The sequence below is a fragment of the Acipenser ruthenus genome, chromosome 11, assembly GCF_902713425.1.
Source record: "Acipenser ruthenus chromosome 11, fAciRut3.2 maternal haplotype, whole genome shotgun sequence".
In the NCBI taxonomy this organism is placed as follows: Eukaryota; Metazoa; Chordata; class Actinopteri; order Acipenseriformes; family Acipenseridae; genus Acipenser; species Acipenser ruthenus.
The window spans coordinates 29,797,683-29,825,623 of NC_081199.1; the positions used below are offsets into that span (position 1 = coordinate 29,797,683).

Below are 27,941 nucleotides of genomic sequence, written 5' to 3' on the forward strand. Positions count from 1 at the left end.
AGTTTACCGCTGAGTCTGCTATTTTGCCCATTCTCCTACGGAGGGAGTAATGTAGAAGAGCCACCCCTCCTGTCTCTCTGCTCTGAGTCCCGAGACTGGTTCGCCGTTCAGCGCCACCTGCAGCATCCAAGCCCATAGTACAGTGCCTCCTCTCTTTCCGATTCTCCAATGTTCACAGCTCGGCCGGAGCCTGTCGTCTTCCTGGCTCCATTTCCACAGGATTTTTACCACTACTAACAGCCCCAGATCAGGACAGGACCGCACAAAAGGTAAAGAAGGAGCTTTCAGGTATAGGAAGAGTCCGGGGTAGGGTGAGAAAGATCGTTCTTACTTGGTGTTTTTAGCAGCTGTCGACAGAGAGAGGTAGCTGGAAACTGACTTCACGCATCAGTTGGTACACCATGCTGATACTGGAGTGCCTCCTACCATAACAAACCTCTTCGCTCTACAAAGGATTTAAAGCTCGGGTCTGCACATTTCACTTTGCTCCCAGTCTGCAGGAAATTACTTTAGTTATATTTTCTTATTCGCTGGCGAAATTACGTTCTCTCCTCAAAGTGAGCGAAACATAAAAAGGTTTTATTTTGCCCCACTCGCTGTGTGAAAAGGTGCAATTATGCTTTCCTTGCAGCTCCTTACTCGCCTGGCTGTTTTTTGTGTGTGTTGCTGACGCTGTAAATAAAATAGCCGTGTTCTTTTAAAATAAATAAATAAATATAAGACTAAGCGCTTTGGGTCGAAAAGTCCATTAGCATTAATATAATTAACAATGTCTAAATGCAAAACGATTTAGCAGTGTTTTGCTAGCATGTGAAAGTATACTACATTAGTGTTACCGATGCAAATGCACGGTATCTAGTGTAAATATTTACAAGCAGTTTATTGACTGTTTAGTTTTGAGTCACAATGATTAGTCACATTGGGCTGGATATTTATTTACATTTACTGATCATCTTTTGCAAACATACTTGCGTCGTTTGTCCTTGCAATAAGAAGTATGTCTAGATTTGCGAAATGAGGTGCAAGTTCCTTCAAATGCAGCACACCGTTACTGTGTAACACTAACATTGCCGCACTCTATCAAGGAACAAAATAAAATAATACAGAAGTTTCAAAATCAGTAAATCTGGGTGGCACACAACACCTTTGTATATATTCAGTGATTAGCATATCACCATACACATCACCAGCAATGTTTCCTATTTAAGTACAAATTATCCATCACTTTCAAGGCATCTCTTTGGTTTTATAAAGTTCATCGTACAACATATAAAGCCTTAGGAAATGTATACATAATAACATGAAATAGCGTTTATTGTTAAGCACTTTCAGGCAGGGCAGGAAGCATTGAAGCAGACTGATTGAAAACAAAACAGGGATCAGTGCCTTCCAAAGTTAAGAAACTATTTTCCTGTTGTTCAGGGGGGGATAATGTCCAGTGACAGACAAAGATCAGATGATGAAAGTCCAAGCACCAGCAGTGGCAGCTCGGATGCGGATCAGAGGGACCCGCCAGCACCAGAACCAGAAGAACAAGAGGAGAGAAAACAGCCGACAGCAGCCCAGCAGCAAAAGAAAAGTACCAAATTGTCCAGTAAAACTACAGCTAAATTGTCGACCAGTGCTAAACGGTAAAGCCTATTTAGTAAACCCATAACTTTCACTCCACTCTCTCAACTTGACCATATTTTCTTAACTGTAAAAGCAAACAGAACAGGTAGAAATACAGTAGACTCTCCTTTACTCTATGTCCACTTCTCAACATTTTTTTTTTTGGTTTCATACTATACAGCAATAATGAAATAACACAGTTCCTATTTTTCAGTTATTTTACATTCAATATTTATTTATTCTAAATATTAGTAATACAATAGGTTTCAGGAAAAGTTCATTTTTTGTTATTAAAATGTACTCTCAGTTCACATGAAATACGTGAACTGACAGACACATTAATAGCCAGATTTTAAACATTTGGTGCTGTAGTTCAAGAAGAATAAGTGTTATTGTTGTTTAGAATTTGGATAATTTTAATCCGCTTAATTGGTCTGATAGATAAAACTGGAAACTATAAAAGGTAAACTAATTAACAGAAGGTATGATACTACAGGAGCAATGAACAGGTGTCTTCAACTATATTGCTTGAATTTAAATGTCAGTGTCAGTCATTTCACAAGAAGATCTAATTATCTTAACTCATGCCCTCTTTAGTTTAACAAAAAAACTTAAAATATAAATACAGTACTTACTGTAATGAATTTGATTGTGTGAAAAAAGTTGAACTAATAAACATATTTAAAATCGCACGGCCCTAAATGTTCAGAACTGTATACCTTAAAAACAAATATATATATATATATATATTAAAAGGTAGAATCTGTCAGAAAGAGAAAACACTTAGTCTTAACTGATGCAAAGAAAAAAAAACTTCTTTTCTGCTATCTATATCGTGTTAATAATGCTTCAGTAACGGCATTGTAGCACTGGTTTAAAGTCCTTGTCAAATATGCCAGTACAACCCCCTCCCTTTCTGTCTCATTTGCATATAAGCTTTAAAAGAAAATCTTTTGTGCCAAAAGTGACTATAACCTGCAAATTGCAGATCTGCTAGGAGCCTATTAACGAGGGCTATCTGCTGGTGGCGAAAGTGGCATTGCTTGGTGAAGAGAAAGGGAGAATGAAATGCTGCAAAGTTTTCCTGTTCAGGGATTTGGGTTATGCCTCTGAGAACAAAGAGGAAGCAGCCATGTTAGCTTTACTGAAGGCACAGCCTGCCTTGCATTTAACTGCATGGTGGTAGAGGGCAGTGTTACTCCCCAACTGCTTTAAATGCTCAGTGTCTTTTTTTTCATTTTCTCATAGAATTCAGAAGGAGCTAGCTGAAATTACTCTGGATCCGCCTCCAAACTGCAGGTACTGTATGTAAAGGGTTTTATTATCTACAGGATGGTGGTGTGAATTTGACTTTGAATTTTTTTTTTTTAATTAAAATATACGAAACCTGGCCGTTGCATCTTGTTGTGATACTTTTATATGCAGGTAAAGTTAGCAGTTATTTTTGTGTAGTATGTAAATATGATTTGTGGTTTCAAAAGGCTGCTCTTTAGGGAAATTATCTGCTGAAATGTGCCTTTTTTGAATGGTTTATTTTCTGTGTAAAATACTGTCCATAATAAACCAGTTTGAGAGCTGGATTTGTGTTCAGTGTTAAATGGATACTATTGCAAACAGTGTTGTAAATGTGCATGTGGGTCAGTGCTATGTATTTATTTGTGAAGTTATCTAAAGTTGAATTAAGAGGATATTGTAATAGGCTTTTACAGTCAATAATATTGTAGTAACATGATTTGAAAAAGATTGTCTGAAACTTTAGTCCTGTGATGAAAGTTCAAATAGTGTGTTGATCTGAACATTTTAAATAGGAATTTAGACACTGTTGAGGATATTGTTGCTTTGTTTTCCTTATGACATGCATGCAAAGTGAATCTGATTGTATTTTATAGTAGAAAAATGCTGTTCTGTGCTTGTTTGACTGTATTGGTTTACACATGTGCTGGTCCAGTAACTCTGTCTCTGGATGAAGCTTTATTTATGTGTATGCAGTACAGTATTTCTATCCATCTATCTAAAATCAATGCTGAATAAATGAATAAGCAGAGGGTAGTTTTGCATTGGTGACAGTAGCAGCCTTTAATAAAAAAAAATAATAAAATGATAAAAGGATGAACAATAGTGAGATCCTGCTGTATTTATTTTCTTATATATGTGGTTTTTTTTACATACAGTAACATTTACATGTGACATTTACATTTACACTATCACAAGTACTGCTGTCCCAGTACTTGTGATAGTGTAGCCTGTATTTTGTAATATATATATATATAGTGCTGGGACGAACACAGGATTTTCATGTTCGGATGTTCGCTCATAATTTAAATATTTGTTCAGATATTAGTTCTTTTTTCAAAAAGTAATAAAAGCCATTATATTGCTCACAGCGCAGGCAGAGATAGCAAAGTGGTAGTGGGGGCGTGGCCGTGGCCTCTGTGTGTGCCTTTATTTTCCAGCAAGACCTTACAATATGTAACACATTAAAATAAAAAAAATATCCCAGGAGTAAAGAATACCCCAGTGAATTAACTACAAAACAAAGGATGCCAAATAGAAGTTTGTTAGACGTAGTTTTGTTTATTCCAGAAATAAATAGTCCATAAAGTTGACAATGCATTTGATTTTTTTCATTCCTTGCCATTGCCGTTTCTTCACAGTAAACAGTGGCCATAGACATGTTTCCATAAAGTAATAGCATGAGGTTTACTTGTGCCTTTTTGTAGCTGAACAAGCAAACGAAAACTGAAATTTAACTTTAAACACTTCAAATAAAACAAACGTGGAAATGGCATTGTAAAGTGAAGGGGAAAAAAAACTCATCACTTTGGTTCTCATTTATTACATTCCAAATAACAGAAAGTCGCAACAAAATGTATATGATACACAGTCTATGTAAAAATCACTACACAGCATTTTCATGAAGCTGGGTGCTGTTTAAGCGAGACATTTCAAAGTGTTTGCCTTTTTTCTGTCCCATTAGATTCTGACTCGCTGTAAATCAGTGCAGTGCATTTCCATGGCTTTCCATAGAGATCACTATGTGTGCGCTCGCATAATCTGGATTGTTTACTTTTTGCTGTCTAAAACTTTTAAATAGAGGCTCAAGAGCTGCTGTGTTGATTCTGTGTTTTTATATATATATATATTAATCTCACCTATCACACAGAGCTCTTTTTCATTTGCCATTTTTTGAAACTCGCATAAATTCTGGTGAGATGGTAAATAAGTGCAAGGTATTTTTGTCATTTTTAGCGAATACAAACATCTGTTTTTTGTATCCAAATACATGTAAAAAAATATTTGTTTCCTTAATCTAAACTTTTGCCCAATGTTTCTAAGATAGTTTGGAAACACTTGCGGATTCTACATAATTCAGAAAAATTGAAAAAAGTATTTCTTAAGGCCCCAGATGTAGCATTCAAACAAGAAGCTAATTTAGGTGATATTTTAGTTCACAGTAAACATAAAAGAATATTTGATAGAATAGGTTCTACAAATCCTTGCAGTACATGTAAAGTGTGTAAATACATGGACAAAAGTACAAAGAACAAAACATATCCACTAAAAACTAATACCTACTGTAAAAATAGCAATGTTGTTTATGGAATAGCCTGTGAAAAATGTGATGAAATAAAATATGTTGGAGAGACTGGAACAACGTTATATAAAATAATTCAGAACCACCTTTCATTAATTAGAAATAAAAAAAAAAAAATGAATGAACCAATAGTACAGCACTTCACCAGTCAAGGACATGACATAAAATGATGTAAAGTTTGTAGTACTAGAACAGCTAAAATTAAACTAAAAATAAAGAAAAACAAAAAAGCATGTACTATAACTAGTCTACGGTATGTATCAATTTTGCGTTTACCCTTGTTCTTTGTGTCATAACCTGAAGTTACATTATTACCAGAGCAGTGAACTGGATACAGTAGTGGAAACAGATGCAGATGTGTAGCATGATGAATTGCTTATGGTGAGGATTTAGAAATGCAATATACACTATATCCATTTTTTCATGTTTGCACACCAGCAAACAATGGAAAAGTGAATAGTGCAGGGCTTTTTTTTAGTACCTGCAGTGCACACGCCATGTTTTTTTTTTTTTTTTAGCAGTTTTGAACAAATACATTTTTTATTTTATAAAAATGTTTAAAATTTGAATACATTGTAAATGGCAGTTGGCGTGTTTTGATAAAACAAGTTGATACTGTAAAAGCAGTCCAGTAAAATAGAAACTATTTACTGAATGCTGGCTGTCTGTCTACCCCGGGCTGGGGACCACACAGGGATATAGTTGAACTGCTGGGCTACATGCTACACATACAGTATGTCACACTTTGTAGCTTTACCTATTAGTTGTGATGAAACTAGGATAGAACATCATGTTGCGCAGGTTAGGTCTTTCAGAATATGGGGATAGAAGTATAGAGGTGCTTGCCCGACTTATTTGCATATCGTGGTCATGGTGATCTTTTTCACAATAGCTCTAATCTTGTTCTTATGGCTATGGCGGAGTACTATATGTCACAAACATGTAAGTGTAAAAACTGGGAGAAGATACATTTTAAAGGGTTTTCCATTGTTTTATGGGTCTGAAAAAGGTGATTATAACACAGTAACATTTATGAATCAGTCACACGCCTCTTTGGCACAGACTCTTAAATGAGGAATAAACCAAGTGTGTCACAAGCTCAGTAAATGGGCATTACGTTTAGTAATGTGAAAAACGTGCTACCTTTTTTCCATTTCCATGTCTCATCAGTTGTTTTGCTTTCAGTTTTGGCTTCAAAAATAGACATTTATAATATGCAGGCACTGTGGTCCAGTGGTTAAAGAAAAAACTGATTCTGAATTACCACCTGGTGTCCATACAGTCTTTTGACAGTTTTATATATGATATTGTTAATTTCGAATGTAGGTTACAGTTGAGTAATTTGTGGTCCAGTGGTTAAAGAAACAGCCTTGTAACCAGGAGGTCCCCAGTTCAAATCCCACCTCAGCCACTGACTCATTGTGTGATTCTGAGCAAGTCACTTAACCTCCTTGTGCTCCGTCTTTCAGGTGAGACGTAATTGTAAATGACTCTGCAGATGATGCACAGTTCACACACCCTAGTCTCTGTAAGTCACCTTGGATAAAGGCGTCTGCTAAATAAACAAATAAGAATAATAGTAATAATACAAGTGACAAACCTGGTCTTTATTTAGTTTTGACTTTCTGCCAGCTGTCCAGATCCATGGTGGGGGTATGTTGTGTTACAAAACATGCAGGAGACATTTATGCTGTTGAAGAGATGTCTGAAAATATTTCAATGTGAATTGAATGGGTGCCAGATAGTTATTGATCAACAGTGTGATGGAGATGTGATGAGCATGTAACATTCAGTCAGCATATCGGAAGTCTAGCAGTGCCTGTGCTGAAGATGGGCTACCCTTTATAAAAACTGTAACGCTTAAAATTGGTAACTGCCTTCATATCTTGGACTAATGGTTTTGGGTAGGTTACGACCAGCCAGTCTTTTCCTAAATTTGGGTATGTATTTTTGTTTGTTTGTTTGTTTTATGCTCTGCACAGCAGTCATCCAAAAAGAATGACACATTGTGATCTCTGAACATTGAAACTGATTCTGAATTACCACCTTGTGTCCATACAATGTTTTCACAGTTTTATATATGATATTGTTAATTTCGAATGTAGGTTACAGTTGAGTAATTTGTGGTACAGTGGTTAAAGAAAAGGGCTTGTAACCAGGAGATCCTCGGTTCAAATCCTGGCTCAGCCACTGACTCACTATGTGACCCTGAGCAAGTCATTTAACCTCCTTGTGCTCTGTCTTTTGGGTGAGAGATTGTTGTAAGTGACTCTGCAGCTGATGCATAGTTTGCACACCCTAGTCTCTGTAAGTCACCTTGGACAAAGGTGTCTGCTAAATAAACAAATAATAATAATGCAAAACTTTTTTTTTTTTCTGTTAACAAGTATAAATTAAGGTTGTATACTTTGTAAATGATTAATACAGTAAATACTTTTTTAAGATTAATTGAAAATGTCCTTTGGAGGAATTAGCAAAAATGTAAAAAAAAAAAAAATAATTCTACGTACTACAAGCACTTTAAGTTTCCACATTCAAAACGTGGCCCCTTTTGCACTGATTAAGCCTTTGTTTTCTTTTCGCTCTACATCGTGAAAACATTTACTGCACTTTACAAATATTCTCTTTTATCATAGCCTTGCTTCTACACCGTAGACCTTTCAGACTCATTTTGGTTTAATCTGACAAAAGGTTGATTTTATGTAATTTGTTAACATACAGTACAGCAGATCTGAGATTATCAGGACCTTCCATGGTGTATGTGGACTAGTTTTGTACTAGTATGGATTATTTACAAATGTTTACTGTATTAATCAGTGTGTAAATACGGTATCATGTCCTGGTTGTGAATTGGAAACAGCTGATGAGCTCCCTTGTCCTATTTCATGTGATTTCAGTTGCACTTTCAATAACCGTATTCTTGTTCACATATGCATATGTTCAGGGTTGGTTGTTCCCTGCTGAGCCCATCAGTCAAAGCTGATAAGAGATTTGAGCTTTGTCATGGTGTGGCAGTTTGGCCTCTTCCTCAGATAAATATACCACAATTACATTTCGCATGAGTGATACCATTTACAGCTGCCTGCGTTAAGTGCATTACGCAAAGGTAAAAATAAATAGTTTTCTTCATGCTTTGTATCTGTGGCTTACAAAGTAACTGGCAGAATTTCATCAGATAGTGCAGCGATAGCACTAAACAAGATGTGGAATTTATTACTTGCATCTTATGATATAGCTGAACAGGATGGGGTATTGTGAAATACAGTAATGAGAGAATTATTCTCTCAATACTTGTACACTGCATTTACTTGAATTGATTTACAATATTATATCTTTCGGTATTGGAAACAAATCACCACAGTAGCTTAACATTGGATTTTGAAAACGTACCAATTAGTGTAGTTTAATTTGATCTGCCTTACTTGTGTTCGATTATTACTGCATTGCTTTATTCATTTACAATAATTGGTACAATTGACTGCTGATACTGTATTTAGTAATATGTAGCCTACCATGGTGTATAATTTAAATAAGAATGACATTCCACTGTACTTTACTGTATATGCTTGCAATACATAGCATAGTGCTGTAAAGTTGATTGCAGCCTCATGCAATTATGCTAAAACTTTATGCATTTAACCCATGTTGTTGTTTTTTGTTTTTATCTCAAATGCAAGAAGCCCTGTTTTGAAGCAAATACACAGGAAAAAAGCATTGAGAACAGTATCAGACTCTTCGGGTGACTATCACTTGGCTCGCCAAACCCACTAACCAGAAACTCACCTTTTTTTCAGTTTTAAACATTTTCTGTGGTTGTGTGTTTACACTTCCGGTAAAACTCAGACCCGAGCTGGCTTACAGTTGATTAGATTAAAAGACGTATCATTTGAGCCACCCGTTTACAGTTGTGCAGAGCTCTAAACTGTCTCTGAACATGTAGTATTATTATTTATTTCTTAGCAGACGCCCTTATCCAGGGCGACTTACAATTGTTACAAGATATCACATTATTTTTACATACAATTACCCATTTATACAGTTGGGTTTTTATTGGAGCAATCTAGGTAAAGTACCTTGCTCAAGGGTACAGCAGCAGTGTCCCCCACCTGGGATTGAACCCATGACCCTCCGGTCAAGAGTCCAGAGCCCTAACCACTACGCCACACTGCGCGTGCATAACCCCAGGGGCCGGTTGCATAAACATAGACTAACATTTTTGGCTTAGTCTAATGTTAAGTCAGACTAACGATTGACACACAGGAGGCTGAAATCCCACCTTAGCCACTGACTCATTGTGTGACCCTGAGCAAGTCACTTAACCTCCTTGTGCTCCGTCTTTCGGGTGAGATTTAATTAGTTATTTATACTTCAGTGTCTATACAATTAGTATACTATACATTTAAATGTGATTACACCTGTCATAATGGGAGAATTAACATGAATGCACATTTGCTCTTACCTTGCAATGTTATGCAGGACTACAGCAGCACAGATGATGTTACAGGCTCGCTCAGGCACCATCCTCAATTCTCCATGTATTATTATTATTATTATTATTATTATTATTTATTTCTTAGCAGACGCCCTTATCCAGGGCGACTTACAATCGTAAGCAAATACATTTCAAGTGTTACAATACAAGTAATACAATAAGAGCAAGAAATACAATAACTTTTGTTCAAGCAAAGTACAAGTGTGACAAACCACAATTCAATAATACAGCAGATAATAGTGATAGTTACATCAGGATATGATTAAATAGTGATAGTTACATCAGGATGTGATTAAATACAAAGTACTACAGGTTAAACACTTGGCAGATTACAGTATTCTGAAGTACAGGATTAAATGCAGAAAAATAGGGGGCAGATAAGAGCAAAATAAAGCACATTTACATGAAGGGTGATAGTGTCCCAGGATACAAACAGAGGAGTTCTACAGGTGCTCTTTGAAGAGGTGAGTCTTAAGGAGGCACCGGAATGTGGTCAGGGACTGGGCAGTCCTGACATCTGTAGGAAGGTCATTCCACCACTGCGGAGCAAGGGTGGAGAAGGAGCAGGCTCTGGAGGCAGGGGAGCGTAGCGGAGGTAGACAGTGGAACCTTCTCTTTAGCACACCAAAACACCTCTTTATCACATTTCTTGATTTTGTGTGAGCGTTGTTGTAGCAAGTATGGGCTTCATTTGTTGGGTTGATGAATCATGTAAGTAATCAAGGTTTCAGCTGATATCCACTGTCTCCAAGCAGTATTACAGGTATTGCACCACCTTTAAAAGCTTCATGTATAATTGATTGCCTCAGGATGGAAGAATCGTGGGTTGAGCCAGGCCAGCGTGCAACACATTTGACCATTTTCAGGTTAGCATCACATATCATTTGCACATTTGTGCTGTGGTAACCTTTCCTGTTCACATACAGGTGTTCATCAGCTGAAGGAGCTTCTATCTTTACATGAGTCCCATCAACTGCTCCCACAACATTTGGAAATCCAGCAATAGAAAATAAGTCAAACTTCATTCTGTTCAGAATAGTTAACTCTACAGGAAACAGTGGCAGTCTTGTTGCAAGTTCCTTTGACACTCTGTGGACGATGCGTGAGGCAGTGGATTTTTGCAACCCCATGAAATAACCCACAGAATTTAATAAACAACCCGTCGCATAAATTCTAAGTGCCAAACAAACCTGTAACACCTCAGGGACACTGGTTTCTGTCTGGCAGGCCTCAATTTATCCTTTAGATCATCATGTAATGTTAGAATGGTTTGCCTTGGTAAACAAAGCCTTTCAATTACCTCAGTACCAGAGTACACTTCCAGTGGATTGTTTCTGTATTTAAACACTCTCTCCTCAGACAGTGTTCATACAGCCAAAGATTACAGTGGGAGGCCATTATTTCTTTCTGGCAGTTAATGATTTCCATGGAAACATAGACCTAAATTCTAAGTTAGCCTGGGGGTGAGGAGGCTAACTTTTTAGGCTAAGACTTAGTCAGTCTTAATTTTTATGCAACTGGCTAACTTGCATTAGACTAGTCTAAGTGACAAAACTAAAGTGCGGGATCTCAGATGTCATATGTATCTCCAATGGCGACCTCATTATACACAGGACAAAAAATACAGATGTGCATTGTGAATTCCTGAGTTGACAAATTATTGCAATCCTTTTTGTAGTTAACATGGCCCTTATTTGATCACTAACAAACATATTGTATTACACAAGTGTTTTCTTTCTGATTAGCTACAACCAGAGGGCCTAGAAAAAGCACAGACCATGCCGAAGTACAAAATTCAATCTGTATAATCTGTATACATGGCCCCCGCATGTCCTATGTATTACAGTAGGTTTTATATTAATTTTACCTCCTTGGATAACAAGATTAATCAAAAACTTTTAACACAGGACAGCAGTTTTAATTTAAGACAAAAAGTATTTTTACACATCATATATAATATATATAGGGCAGCAGTGTGGAGTAGTGGTTAGGGCTCTGGACTCTTCATCGGAGGGTCGTAGATTCAATCCCAGGTGGGGGACACTGCTACTGTACTCTTGAGCAAGGTACGTTACCTAGATTGTTCCTGTAAAAACTGTATAAATGGGTAATTGTATGTAGAAAAATAAAATAAATAAAATAATGTGATATCTGTATAATGTGAAATAATGTATAATGTGATATCCTGTAACAATTGTAAGTCGCCCTGGATAAGGGCGTCTGCTAAGAAAATAATAATAATAATAATAATAATAATAATAATAATAATAATAATAATAATAATAATGGGGGAATCGGGGACAGATGCGCTCACAGTAGAGCGAGAAACAGACCAAAACTGTCCCAACGCCAGCCTCTGGAGCAGGCCACTTTTGAGACGGCTGGAATTAGGACGGCTGCATTTACACTACAAAAAAATAGCTAAGCTGCCTCAAATCTGGCTTTAAAGTGGCTTGTGTAAATGGGGTGTAGGAGAGTTTATTTTTTTTGACAGTTTGCTAACATTGATCTTGAGATTTAACACAGCACCTTAAGGTGTGTTGCAGCACTTGCTTTTAATTTTAATTAATACTTCCTACTGTATGTGCTGTCTTGACTGTGCTAGGAAATTACCACACAGTAGGGGACCCACCAGTATTTAGAATGATTGATTCCCTTTAAAAGGGCATTTTGAAATGAAGATACTTCATGCTTATAACTTGCTTGTACAAATATTAATTCTGTGCTATTCTTATACTTACAAGCTGGAAATGCCATTTGGAATAGGTAGCATTTACTGTATTTGTACTGCTTAATTCTGAATGTGTTCGCGGTTGTTAAAATTCCATATAATATGGATAAGAAATGTGTTATTTCTCCACTCTGCCAGCTCTAGTCGTAAGGTTCAGTAGTTTTGAGATAACACCCTTATGTAAAGATTTGTGAGTCTTCGCCTTTTAGTCTAGCTCTCACATACTGTAGGCCACTATAAAGTGCCAGAGGCAAAGAATCTTGTGACTTTTTTTTTCTGTAGAAATGGAACCTGCCAAGACTTTTGGGGTATGAAGAAAGGGAGCCAGAAAAAGCAATTTAAAAAGTATGTAGACACTTTGTACAACAGTGCTTGTACGGCAATCATGGGCATGGTTTATCATTTTATTTACTTTAGTTAGTTTTAATGTTGTAGGCAAACCGTGATGTGCTACAGTAAACAACATTAAAAGCCAGATATTGGACTGTCTTCCAGAAAATGAATGCTGCATTGTATTAAATTGCCTTACAGCATGAAGAGATAGAACTGTGTAGTACAGCACCAAGAGAAATTGTATTGGGTGATTTAAATGTAAACCACATTAAATACCACTTCCTGACACACGTATCTTTAAATAGAGCAGAGTTGCTACATTACCTTGCTGAGTATGTGGCTAAGATAAGGATCTATCATTGTAGCGGCAGTCCTTGTGCTGTCACAGGGTAGAAATAAGATGTCTGTAACAGTATGTGTACTTGGCACTGTTGGGGGAAAATGGTAAGTGGCAACTGGCAAACATTTAATTGTCATTTACATTTTTACATTTCATTTTATATCCTTGTGTCCTTATTCGCTTGACATGCTACCTCCTTACTGTTTCTTACCTTGGTGCTCTTACTGTGAATTTAATAAATAATTGAATTCTAGCTGCAAATGCGTGAAGAAACTAAATCCACAACAACAGATATGTATTTGGTCATTTATTCAGTAATCTATTTGTACAGGTAGTGTAGAATACATCCAGGAATACGATAGCTTTCAGAATAATCATGCTGGTGGAAAAATACCAAACACCAAACCCTTTTAGGCACCATCCCGATCTTACACTGCAAAAGAAGACCAGAACTGCCTACTGTATGTAGCCATAGGTGTATTTACTGTATATCCTACTGTGTTTTACAGAACAGAGGCAGGTAAGGATTGCACATATACTGTGACAGGAGGGTATCAAATTTGTTCTAAAAGCAACTGACCAGATCATTCAGTTTCTCGTTGACTGTGCTAGTGTATTTTACAACAGGGACACTGAATTGCCGCTGTAGTAAGAGCTTTTGAGTTTTGTTAATTTGTAATTTCTTAGTAGTTTATATTTTTTAGCTGTAATGCAGTAGACCTTCTTGCTTCCCCTGCCCCTCTTGGTGTCGGCGTTCTAGCACTTCTGGATTTTTAGACTGTTACTCCTCAAATAAATAAACAAACAGAAATTACAATGGTAGGCACAGGGTTGAATGGGGTGTTATTTTCTTAATGGTTTTGGATGAAAACACAAACAACTAATTTAAACTTATCAGGACTGATTTTCCCCATCCTATTTAATGGAATCCATGCAGTGAAATGCTTTGCTGTAGAGGTCAAGACTTACATAAACCCCCCACAGAGACAGTTTGCTTGAAATGTAATACCGTCTGTTGATAATATTGTTATGTATTATGCCTTCATATGGGTATACTGTAGGGATGTTGTTTCTCATTATTTTCTTTACTGAAGAAGGAAATGGACTTTTAACCCACACCATGATTGTAAGGTTCCATTTTCATTACTCTGACACACACTGAACAGCAGTCCCTATACCACGGGAAACCTAATGGCTTCTCAAGGGACCCTCACCATATTACTGTGAAGACGTTTTTTGTTACTGTAGCTCAAGACAAGCCAGCCATTTTAGATTAGAATATAGACCTTGCAACATATTGCATTAGGTCCTTGACTTTTGAAAGTATAGTAGATCATAAGGTTTTAAGAATTTTTGCATAGTGTCACCTTATGTCGCCTAGATGAAAATATCAGTTCTGTACTTTAGATGTTTCCTGTAAAATGGTACACCAATACCTTTTTTATTATCTTATTTATATAATTCCACTGCTACAAGTGATTTGTAGCCTTTTCGAAACTGTGTTAAAATGTTAACCAACTTGTAAAAGGTCCATGAACCAGATTTGTTGTCAATTATTTATATACACCCACCCCTTGTTATATCGCCCCTCGCTATTGATTCGGATATATCGTTGTCCTGAAGTTGGCGCCCCATTTTCACTGTCTAACTGCACATGCCTTAGCTGCACTATACATAGACAATTTCTCTTAGAATTTCATACTGCTCATCACAAACAAAAATATACAAAACAATTAAAAACAAAGCATTAATGTCGTACTGTTATCATATACACACGCATTGCACAGTAACACAAAGCAAATTAAATATCTACTGAAGTGTTTTTTTAAGCAGTGCACTAGCAAAAGTCACGGCAGTGACGTCAGCACCCTAGCAACAAGCCTCCTTGCTGGGAATGGATTCTTTCAATGGAGCGGGTTTGGGCATTTGAGAAAGGAGAGGAAGACTCATGTAATTAATTGGAGTCTTAGGTTGATGAGAAGCAATTACCCTCCGCTGTACAAATTAAAACGGTGTGCTGCTTTTTATACGAAAAATGAGAAAAAGCAGGTTGCCTAGAGGATTTATATTGGACCCTGACGCCCACGATAAACTGAGGGAGTGGTTGTACAGTTGTTAACCTATTTGTTTCTCTATGGGTCTCTCGCTATATAGCAGCCCTCGATATATAGCGGATTTATATTGGACCCTGACAACCGGGATATATCGAGTGGGTGGTGTATTCAGAGCTGTATCATAGATGACCTAAAGCAAGTTCAAATGTATGGAAAAATAGCCTTTGGAAAAGGTGCTAGCACTGTTGACAAATCAAGACTTAGTCACACATGTTGTGGATTTCCATTACTGTGTTCATCCTTAGCACATCCCTCCATAAATGCTGACCATCTCTATTAGGTATGCAAGTGATATTTTGTAAATCTGCAATCTCCACCTCTCACCAATATCTTGCTGTAACTTGCTTTTCCATTAATACATATTCTAGAGGCATTCATTACATGGGAAAAAGCTTGGTATGATAAGATTTGGCCATACAGAATATGAAAGCAATACAAAAAAAAGAAATACTGAAATATTTTTGCTTTTTTTAATGATCTTTTTTTTTTTTATTGCGCTTGTTGTAAGGAAGTTGTATACTACAATTATAGTGACATTTAAGTTAGGATTTTTCACAAAACTGCACATTAAAATCAGCAACAAATGTATTTTGGGGAAAAAAGAAATCGTGTCACACCATAACCTTTTTCTTTCCCACCCTGTCTGTAGAAAACACCCAGATTTTAAGTGTGTTTTATTTAGGCAAAACCTTATTTGAATGTACAGAACTTTTATCATGGGAGAAAGTGTTGCTGCCTTTGTTTGTTTTTTTTGTTGTTGTTCAAGCCAGTAGTAGAAAGTCAATTGCCTTTTACACTGGTATGATCATGTTTGCCACCTTTACTTTAAGGTTAAGATATTGAATTGAAAACACTACACACACACACTGTGCTTGTTTCAGTCTCTTTTGTCCCTGCATTGTGACCCTTTATTTCCTTTCTCTCTCATAGTCTGTTCATGAATTCCACCCCTGCGTCCCTTGTTGAGAAATTACTTTTATCAGAAGGACGCTACTACTATTGCATGCTAGCCACCTCAAACTCAGTTACAGTACCTATTTACTGTCAGGAGAGATGAAAACTTACATAGTTTGAGCAAATTCAACAAGGGCTGCAAGCCGACAGTAATTGCTAAAACTCAGAATCCATAGAAGGTGCAGTACAATCGGCAGCTTACTGAAAAGGCAGCAGTGCGTGTGATATGTAAGTATTGAATTCAACATCTCCCTCACGGTGGAGAAGAGCTGCTTCATTTCAGAATCCAGTAACAGATCTAGTCAGATTTTGGGCTGTCAGTTTATAAAAGCAGCCAGGGTGACATTGTTTGCTCTGATCTTTTACTTTTGTACATTTACACACAACTAAAATGGCAAACAACTTTAACCACCTATTTATTTTATTTGACGTGAGCCTTCTTTAGTCAGTTAATTTTGTCAAAACATATGTTTCCTGTGGTGCAGATTGCAGTTTATCATGTTTTTGGAGCTTGAAACAGCACATAAAAAAACAACATGCTTAGCTTTAACACATTTTATTTTTGACAGGGTGCAGTCCTTTTTAGTGACTTAACTGTATCAGTGCAAGCTCATACTGTACTGTTTTTATACAATTTCTTCTGTAGTTTGAATGTTCCTGTGAAAACATATGAGGCAATTTAAGGCATGCATAGAGTTGTGTAGTAGTTTTGGCATGGACAACAAAAGTGCTGTAATATGCTATTTACCAATGCATAAATGCTTCAGTGAAAGGAAACACTATTTGGTACTGACTGAACCCTAATATTTCAAGGCAACGCAGAGAAACCACTTCCTATTGTGAACCAGCTTTTATTTGGGATGTAGAGAGCTACTGTACAGCATTTGCATTAAGCTTCAGAAAACAGAGCTTGAGGTTTTTATTTGAGGTATATATATTTTATAATGTTTGTACAGTAGGTATTGTAGAAGTCTCGCCATTACTATGTACAGTACATTAATACTTTGTTAAAAGAAAAAAAATGGTACAGTACTTTACCAGCCCTGTGATTTTTTTTTTTTTCCACTCCACTAGCATGTAGGGCTCTCTTTGGACACAGATTTGAAGAGGAGCAGTATTCTGTGTTCCGTGAACTCAAGGAAGTGTCTGCCTGCTTGTGAACAGATCTCTAACAGTTATGCAGTTATGTTCAGTATTTCACTTGGGATCTGCACCAAGTTCTCAAATTCAGTGCCTGTATTCTGTGCCCCACACACACCGACGCTGTTCTCCTTTTCAGACTGGTTTCTTGTACTACTGGTTCTTCAAGTCCACAGATTGATTTAAATAATACATATTTTTCTAACCCTGAAGGACGAGATGGCCCACTCCAAGTAAAAATCCTAACACAGCATTTTACTCTATAAATAGTTTCATACTGTAAACACACTTAAACATTTTTCAAAAGAAGAAAATTGCATGTGTAGTATGCAAACTATGTAATGTTGGTGGAACAAAAGCTTTAAGGAACTTCTTTCTATACATTAACAGTTGCAGTAAGTGGAAATCTGCTGACCTGAATTAGAAACAGTGTGCATGTTTTGTTTTCAGTGATAGTGCTAAAAGCAGATCTGTTATGTTTACTTGCCTCAGCTCCCTGAAGACATTTACTGTAGTGTTTGATTTACCTTGATAAGTGGAATGATTCTGACCTTGTACAGCTTATCCTTCTCCATCAACTTTCCGTCTGAGCATTAATAACACCACTCTGCTTTTTAAAAAAGCTGTAAAGTTCACCAACTGCTTCAGCAAAATATAACAACCATGTTGATCAGTGCAAGGTATAGTACATTTCAATTTAGCATTAGCATTAATTATTCCATAATAACCATAAGAACACTTAAGAACAGAGCTTTCCCGGTTCTTAGTACTGGAGCTGGGCTATAAAGGGTCCTAACAATTCGGCATTAACAACATGGCTACAGTAGGTAACCCATACCCTCGCCACTCTGAGTAAAGATGTGTTCTGCCCTTTTGTTCTAAGTCTGTCTCCACTTCATTTCCAACTGTGTCCTCTGGTCCTGGTTTCAAATTACATGTACTGTGCTAGGAACCGAGCAAACTTATGGTTGTTATGGAGTAATGAATGCTAATGAATAGTGTAGCATTAATTAATACCTTATTGTAACACATTTCAATTTTTTCATGGAAACCTATTACAAGAATGTATTGGAAATACCATGTACTAGTCATGTGGAGTTTCACACAGCAGGAGAAGATAATTTAGGGTCACTGTTTTTTATAATGTTTCAACTTTACAGGGAATTGTACTGCAAACAAGGCTATTATCTGTTTGTTTTTTTAATTTATGAATTGAGATTTTCGGTATTTAACACATGGGGAAAGGATGGTATGTGTTGCATCTCAATTAAGGTTCCTTACCAAAGGTCCTTGTTCAGTAGCTCAATATCTTCAAGGTGTAGGCGGACGGTGTAATTAAATGTGATACTTGTGATTTCACTAATCCATTGCACTTGATTACATTTACATTAAGAGGGATTGGCTGCAACCTACAGTATTATTTCCACGAGTCGTATACAGTGCACGTGTGGCATTGTAATCAACAGGGGATTGCACTGCAGTTCAGGTACTGTACAGTAACTGATGCTGATCACATTGATTCATGGGAACTGTAGTGTTTAAACTATCTAAGACATTTATTCTAACAATAGTTACAGTAAATCAATAGTTCTATTACCTGCAGTCATTGACCAGTAGAGACAAATTGAATTGTTACAACAACAACAAAAAAAAACCATAAAAAAGCTCCTTGTCTTTTTGTAATCCACAAACCTTGTACTATGTACAGTACATTAACTTAATGTATGCTGTAAGTACAAATGATAATAAAATATGGCACTTAATTCAGCATAACGAAAAGCCGAAATTGTAAAAGCTTCTGTTTGAATTACTCAGGAAGCTACACTAATGACGCTTCTTTGAAAGTGGTTGCCTGTATGTAATGGATGATTCCAGAGCAGGCAGTAACGTTTTTGTTCGTCATTTCTCAGGCAGTCAGTTACGTTCCTATTGTTTATTCGGGCAGTCGTGTCTTATTTTGCATTTTTTTTTTTTTTAATTCGAAGTAATATGGTATTTGTGTAATGTTCTACAATGTGATGATAGATGGCTTCTAAGGCAATTTTACTTTCATATTTCTTAGGTTGGCGGTTTTATTTATTTAAAATATTTACCTTGTATGTGGTAAAATAAAATTCTCTCTGTGTGCTGTCTATACAATACATTTTTTTTATTTCTTAAAGGGTTTAATACAAACTGGAAATCTTAGTTTTAGACTGCTAGTACTATACGACTGTAGACCTTGAAGCAACTGTTAGAATATTGTCTCAACCATTGATCCTATGATGCAGTAATTCTGACCAGGTTAGTATATTTGATAAATAAGGGGTTATCTTGCTGCAAAAAAATATATACTTGCCATGTACAGTATTTATGGCTGACATTTTTGGGATAATGGAGCTGCTTGATGGAGGTGTATTTTGAGCAAATGTTAGGCCCTGTATTCTAGAAGTACAGTGCATTTATCACTTCGTACTGCCAAATCATAACAGCCAAATGTGACATTTTCAGAGGGATTATAGCATAGCCATTATCTAATGTCAGTGTAATTACAGAGTAGACTCTTGACTTCCCTCAAATTGTCAGATGAAGAGGCCGAGCCATATCCTGTCATTTGATTATGGAGTTGTTTGCCAGTAAGAGGGAAATCACCCAATAAATATCTTTTATACCATGCAGGTTTAGAGGTAATCATTTATAAATAGCTGGTTTTACAATTCAGGATAAAATATTTACTGCTAACAAAATCTTACTCCTGCTGTAGGACAGGAGTATCAGCCCTACCACATATGGATATTGGATGTTTTTGTTTTAGAATTATTGTGATCCCATCAACACACCACCTCACAAGTCTCCAACACTTGCTATTTTCTAATTTGTGGTTCATCAGCTAATGAATCACACATTTTGTGATTCATTAGTTTTTGTGTACGGCACTGCTATAATTATAGCAGCTAACAAACAACAACAGTGATAAAGATAAACTTGAGGGCTTTTTTTCATTTTATGCAATGTTAAGGCCATTGCACACTGGATCTGTTCCATTGCTGTTTAGTGTCGGTTTAACATCGGATCGAATCATAAACGATTCAATTTTAATGCATCGCTATTATGACCCAGTCAAGACTGCATCATAATGTAAAGTACTGTAAAAAAATGATTCTAAGGATTTTTATTAATAAAGTAAGCTATAGTGTTCTTTGGGTATTAGTAGTTTATGGGCCCTTATCTGCTGCCAGAATACAAGTAGAATGCTGTGAAACCTACTTCAGCATGGCAGTTCTTGAATATCAGGCGGACATGATTTATATTGTCTTCCTGGTCTCATGGTGCTGCAAATAACATACTAACAAAATTCTGGTCAGTGATTGACAGAAATCAAGACTTTCTTGCAATAAAGTGACTGTTCATATCTGCATCAGGCTTATTTCCTGGAGTAATGTATGGAACTGTGTATTAAAACTGCTTTTATTGTATGGTGAGAGATTTGTATTTTTTGTGAAGCCTAATAAATATTTAAAAAGTTGAAAAAATAAGCAATATAAAATACTGATTAAACACACAGTACTAAACATGTTGAAGCAACATCGAGAGAAAGCTGCTTTATGTTGAACAGGACTGATCCAGCTGTAATATTGTATTTGTGAATTTGCCTTTATTTGTTTATCTTCAACTCTTTCCATACTGCCGTCATTTATAAAATATCCAATTTTATATTTAGGAATAATAACTTCCACTTTTACTATATGCAACATATTATGGTACAGTAGTAGAAATCATTTGGTAACTGCTTTTCTTCTTATTATTTTCTTTGTATTTTAGCCTTATGAGTTTACTAAATTCTGGTTACATTTAGAAACTGAAAATATTGATGGGAAATACCAGTAGAAGCTAAGTGGGGTTAATGCTATGTATGGTTTTCATGGACTTCTTAAATAAAGTTTTTATTATTAATGCATGTCTCGTCACCAAAATCATATCCTTCTGCATGCACACTGTACATACTGCTTACAGAATTACATTTTGTTAGTAGGTAAATGGAGATTAACATTTCATGGGGTTATTTTCAGCCCTTACATTAAGCAGGAGTAAATGTGAGATGACATGATTAACATCACAGTTATGTAATTTGAATAGCAATCTCCAAATGATGGTTAGAACCCCAGAGTGTGACATTAATAATGTCACAGAGCAGTGTTAACACCTCATGGCAACAGTGTTGTTAAACCAAAACAATGGAGATTTTTGAATCTTTTGAACAGAGTGTAGACTTCCCTTTTCTTTCGAGTTAAAGCCTACTGTACCACCTTTTAGGTGATGCATATTGGATTCATTTTATTACCAACCGAAATAACAACCTAAGTGGCTTCAGGATGTGTCACCCTGCTGTTCTTTACAGACAAGTCCACTATTTATAAAAGATAATTGCATAGCACTGCCTGTTAGGCCAGTGGGTGAGCAGAGTACCAAATGGAGCACAGTTGCCTACATTATTTAGTGCCTAACACTTTTTTTTACAGCCTTCTTGGGTATGCTGGTTGTACTGGATTGTTGAAATCCAAATTCTGCCTCACAGATGTGATTTTTATTTATTTATTTTTTTAATTATTTGCCATCAGTGTAGTAAGAAATGCGAATTAAGGACTTGGCATCAGTCACGCTTTCTGACATACTTTACCTGCACTTCAATAACACAGTGTAGTGAACTATTGTCGTATTGATGTATTTAGAGAGATACAGTTCTTATCAAGAAGTTGAAACAGGAATGACATGAATGCTACTTTGGTAAGCCTCTTGGAGAAAGCTTGAGCCTAACCAAGCCAATGAAAAGTGTGATAAGAATCATTGGAGTGTGACGTACAATACCTGATCGTTGTCACTAAAAAGAGTACTACATATTGGTAAGATAGTCAATAATCCCCCCCCCCCCCCCCTTCAAAAGGTGGTAAATCATGTGTGACTATACACTAAGTGGAGAGGCTCAAGTCTTACAGTATATAATGCAGGTTTTATTAATTTCTAACTGTTTTTGTAGTTGGACTACTGGCTTTTGTGATCTAGGGCCTACACTGTATGCTTTGCATGTATGTACTGTATGACTTCAAGAGGTGATACAGACATTACCTTGCCTTAAACTGAAAATAAACAGTAACCCGGAACAATCAGAAATTAGGAATTAATTGCATTCAGATCTCAAAATAGTGTTTTATTCTCAGTTATCATCAGGGGCTCATTTGAATCTGACGAGGACAATATGGACACTTCACTTCCATTACCCCTTGTTTGTTTGAAATCAATTTACCACCGTCACTTCAAAAACACTGAATTATGAATTGGGAGTATAATAGACAAGCATTTCAGCTAGTTAGGCATTGGTCAGGTATCGTGGATGTTGACTTTCGGTATTTACCATTTACAGTATGAATGAAGGAAATAAATGAATACATTTTTTAATGAAACCCTATCTGTAAGGTAGTTGTTTATATGAAAGTATATAGTATGCATTCTGAATGCTGAGTCCAGTCCCATTTCTTTATCATTTTATTGTACAAGTACACATACTGTATAAGTGCCCTGGATGTTTTATCAAAGGTGATGTGAAGTATTTATTTATTTATTTATTTATTTATTTATTTATTTATAGTGCTGGTCCAAAAGGAGACAATATATATGAATGGCGGTCTACCATCCTAGGGCCCCCAGGTTCAGTGTATGAAGGAGGAGTTTTCTTTCTGGATATTACTTTTTCCTCTGACTACCCCTTTAAACCACCAAAGGTAAGTACAGAACTGTCTCCCCATTGTACTATATTTTGATAAGCCACATAGGGCTTAGTTGTATAGTGTGCAGCTTTGAGCTTGGGTTCCTGTTTTCACACAATAGCTTAGTTTACGCTCATTTTTTTTTATGCTGTAATTTTGTTTGCAAGCCACACATGATCTCAGTTAGTTAATTAGTGATTCAATCATTCAAAATTAAATATCAACATAGTCATCATGATGTTTGCAAACAATACTATTAAGATACAATACAGATATTTGAAAATATTTATTTTACTTTATAGTCATACATTTCAAATCAAAATTTCTATTTTCCAAACGTATTTTAAAACATATAATTTAACTAAATTAGAAGTGTAACTGATGTGTTTATTTGCTATGAATAACTAATTGAAAACACAGTTGATGATAGTCCTTATGTTGCTAGGATATATTTATCACCTTTTCAGTTTTTCAGGAGTCTCCCACACCATTCCAATTTAATTAGAAGGTGATTTTGAAATGCAGTTTTGGGGAATACTTTATCTCTGAGCTTTGTAGTTGTTGAATGAATGTATTAATATTAATTTAAATTTAAATTTTTAAACAAACCAGATTAGGAGGTGTCGTATCAAATTAAACTGTAATAGCAAAATCCTAATACTGTAAGTGAGTTTGTAGACATCCGGGAATTGAATACTCTATAAAGTGCAGTGTTAAGGAGGCATTAATATTTTGTTTATGTACTGTAATAACTGTAATATGCGTTCACTTGTAGTGTATTCTGCTTTTTAGTTTAACTACATGTGTTATGGATCATTAAAAATAATAATAAACTACCAGTGTATAGATTGACAACAGAAAAGCATAACAAAAAAACCAAAAAAAAACATTGTGCACTAATTAAATGTATTCTTGGCACTTTTTTAAAGAAATGGATACTTTACATGTTCCTATTTATAGCATCATTGTATTTTCCCTTAAAGGGGAACTGTACTCAAAATAACAAGGCTGTCTAAATGCTATGTATAAATAACAAATGCGTCTCACTGAGCCAATTTTGTTAAAAAGTCAAGCGTTTGGCCAGTATTTAAATTTTTTTGTCAGATTTCTGGGTCAGCTGGAAATGCAGGCCGCCGCCATATTGGAACCTTTCTGGCGCCGCTGTTCCGTCATATCGTTGACAGCCACCCACACCAGTGAACCCCAGCAGGGTGAATTATGTCGGAATGCAAAGCGTTCGGGTGCAAAAATAACAAAAGGAAAAACAGAAACAAAGTATTTTTGTGTGCCTAAGCCTTTAAACCAACAAAGGGCAGCCATAACAAAACAATGACTACATAATATAGGAGTGGGACATACGCTCAATAGAATACTATGTGTGACTACAGAGCGACGTCACACAGAAATGACAGAAGAGAGCTCCAAAACATTCAATGTTAATTTGTTTTAATGGTTTTTATACGATATACTGCTCAAGGAGAGGCTGAAAATGCGTCAAAAGCTTTAGTTTAACATGTTTTCTATTGAAATGGTTATATGTTCATTTTCATTACACTTCCCCTTTAATGTAATAAAAACCGGGGGAAAAATGCTGACTTTCTTTCATAGTTGGTCCCTCCTATGAAGGAAGTGTTTCATCAGAAATTACATACTAAATGTGTAGTAGCACTTTCTAAATTCTGCTTAAACACCATTTGTTTCTAAATTGCAGCCTCCTCTGAATTACTGAATTAACAGTGATTTATATATTTTTTTAAAAAAGCATTCATCTTAATAATCACACCATTGTGTAACTGTTACAGACTGCTGTATATGGGCTGCTTCTTTCTAAACCATGTGAGTTCAGTTGTCTTGTTTGCAGCAGTAAGAATGAGACAGAAATGAAGACCACAAACAACATCCCCCTTTATCCTCCAAAGCTGTAAAAGCATGACCCAGTGACTAAACTTACAGCTTTAAGAACTTGATTTCCTTGGCCACAGTGCAACATCTCATTTGCTGTTAAAACAGGGTCTAAGCGGGATTAGAGCTGAGTGGGAAGGAGGCACTTAGAGGTTAAGAGATGAGTCCGTGTTTACAGCAAGTCAGTGGGTGAACTGGGATTCAAGCCCAGGATTTTATGGCTCACAACCTCGAGCCCAAGTTGTGTCTCTCGCTTGATGTCATCAAATTGTGTTGGTTGTTTTTAAGTCTTTTGTTTTTTAAATGTGTCATGAAACCAAAACAAACATAATCAAAAAGTCCAAACCGGACATTAAAAAGAAAAATATGATAAAATACAACTATACGCGTAGACCAGTGTTTTGTCAAATTCATCTGATTTGACTGTTTTGAAATTACAGATGAATAATTTGGGCCAGCTACAGTACTGTATAATGCAACTTAGAGCACATGAAATAAAGTTACCTCACTGGAAAGGGACATGATCTGTCCAGCAGTGTAAACTGTGAACTTTGTCAATTACTTCTTGGTTTCTTCCCAAGTATAAAGGCTGCCATAGGATTCCCCCAAAGTTCTGTTCTACACAAACTGGTCTGTGTTTTTCTTCAGGTCACTTTCCGCACTCGGATTTATCACTGCAATATCAACAGTCAGGGAGTCATCTGCCTGGATATTCTGAAAGACAACTGGAGCCCAGCTCTGACTATCTCAAAGGTTCTCTTGTCTATCTGTTCCCTCCTGACGGATTGCAATCCCGGTGAGCAAATCATATTCTACTGTGTAAAACATAACTGTGAATTGTTTATCTGGCAGCACTTTTATATATTGCTGCATCAAGCAGTTTTAGTCTAGGGCTTACCGGTTTTTCATGAACATAAAACAGGTTCCAAGTATACAAATCCTCATAGTTGTTTTAAAACATATAGATCTTATATGGCAGTTGAAACAAAAGACTTTCAATTCAATTACGATTCCGCTGTCCTTAACAGAATTTTTTTAAAGTATCAAATAACTAAAGGTGTTATCGTTAAATAATTGCACACAGTTATCATAGGTATTTTTAAAAGTCTTTTATAAGGATAGCGGCACCATAATTTTAATGTAATCCTAGGGTAAGTGTATACTTACTAAGGCATTTTCTCTTTGACATTTAAATTACTGCAACTACGAATTGCAGTACAGTGAAGGGTTTCTCCATATATGATTTGGTTCCCCCTACTGGTGAAAAAAAAAAAGATAAAAGATCTGTTGGCTGTCTTGTTTTGTCCCAGTGGATATCATCTATAACAAGTGCATTGCTTTTTAATGAGATACTTGCTTTTTAATGCAAGTATTGTGTGTTTCCAGTACTGAAAAAGGTTACACAAGTCTACAGATATGAAGGGACTAATGTATGTGTACTATATATAGTATTTAAATATGTATCATGCACTTAAAACATTAATATATGTTTTAAAACATTAACATTAATATAAAGATATGTGTACCCGGGTATTTTTCACGACGGGTACCCGGTTCTGGATTTTTTACACATGTCGACCTGTAATAATTACTATAAAATGAAAGGAAATCCATTGACCTGCTCCTGTGGGGATCGTCCTGGATGTAATAAACAGTGAAAGCTTGTATTTGTATGTATTACGGGATCAGCTACTTGTAACCAGAAGACCATTTAAGGGCCAAATGGCCTCCTCTCATTTGTAACTTTTCTTTTGTTCTTATAGAGAGCAGTGTGGAATGGGTTACCAAACCATGTTGTTGGAGGCCTATGTCATGGGAATTTAAAAAGTGTGTTTTAATATGTAGAACTGCACATAAAAACATATATACTGGATAAATGTTTACTTGTATGCTGTGCATCAGTTCATGCAGTTATCATGAAATGTTGTGAGAATCAAATGATACATTTTTTTACGCGGTGAAGCACAGTAAAAGCTTCTACAAATCTGACTTGCACAATTTTGTTAAATTGGAAACTAATATATTGTCTTTTTTTGTGTTGTGTGTTGTTTTTTTTTTTTTTTTTTTCAGCGGATCCTCTGGTTGGAAGTATAGCCACTCAGTATTTGACCAACAGAGCAGAGCATGACAGAATAGCCAGGCAGTGGACCAAGAGATATGCAACATAAATAACAGGACCTCTTGTGCAGTGTGAAGAATCAGGAGGCAACTTTACAACATGCAACAAATCTTTATAGCCTTTACAATACGGACTTCTGTGTATATGTTATACTGGTTCTACTCTCTGCTTTTATCCTATGAAGACTGGGAGGAGATCCTGAAAAGGTAAATGCTGTCAGAGTAGAATTTTGTAGCTGTAGATTTTAGTTATGTTTAAATGCCTACTTGCAAGTCTTGCTTCTTTGGGATATCAAAATGTATTTTGTGATGTAATAAGGAAACTATTCCTAAAGTCAACCAAATATTATGGTGCATTTTAGCCTAATCCATTATCTGTTTGAAGTTAAATAAAACAAATAGCTGTAGATTATTAGGAATTATGTCATTTATATTAAACCCAGATCCATTTCCAGTTATGTGGTACATGCTGTTGTGAACTCTGTTTTACCTTTGTCAATTTGTAAGAGATTTCATTTAACCTTTTGTAGCTCAAAAAATTATGAGCAACCACTGTAACATCCCGAAACACAATAAACTTGTTCCGCAGGGTAATGTGTTGTTACTATACTCAAGATATACAGTAGATATTGACATTTAAACATTAAGTGAACATAATGATCATTTGAAACTAATTGTTTTTGATAATACCGCAACCATTAGGGTTGAATTGAGCATCTTATTAAAATGATACATGATATTTAACTGTTACAGGAAATTAATCATTTAAAGTAGCTTTTAAACTGTAACATGTATGGCTTGTGGTTGTAAATTACTTGTACCCCTTAGGCCAAAATAGGAAATAAGTGCTTTAAAAATGTCTTTATTTTC

At 36.0% G+C, this 27,941-nt stretch overlaps 1 protein-coding gene across 1 annotated transcript; it reads left to right on the forward strand.

Annotated features, from left to right (window-relative positions):
• Nucleotides 1–27,665, forward strand: LOC117427128 (ubiquitin-conjugating enzyme E2 E3). The gene is made up of 6 exons (XM_034045524.3): nt 1–269; nt 1,423–1,631; nt 2,860–2,910; nt 22,934–23,066; nt 25,602–25,749; nt 27,024–27,665. Exons 2-6 carry the CDS (start codon nt 1,432–1,434, stop codon nt 27,119–27,121), a joined length of 630 nt encoding a protein of 209 aa, XP_033901415.1. The 5' UTR covers nt 1–269; nt 1,423–1,431; the 3' UTR covers nt 27,122–27,665.
• The last annotated feature ends 276 nt before the right edge of the window (nt 27,666–27,941 follow it).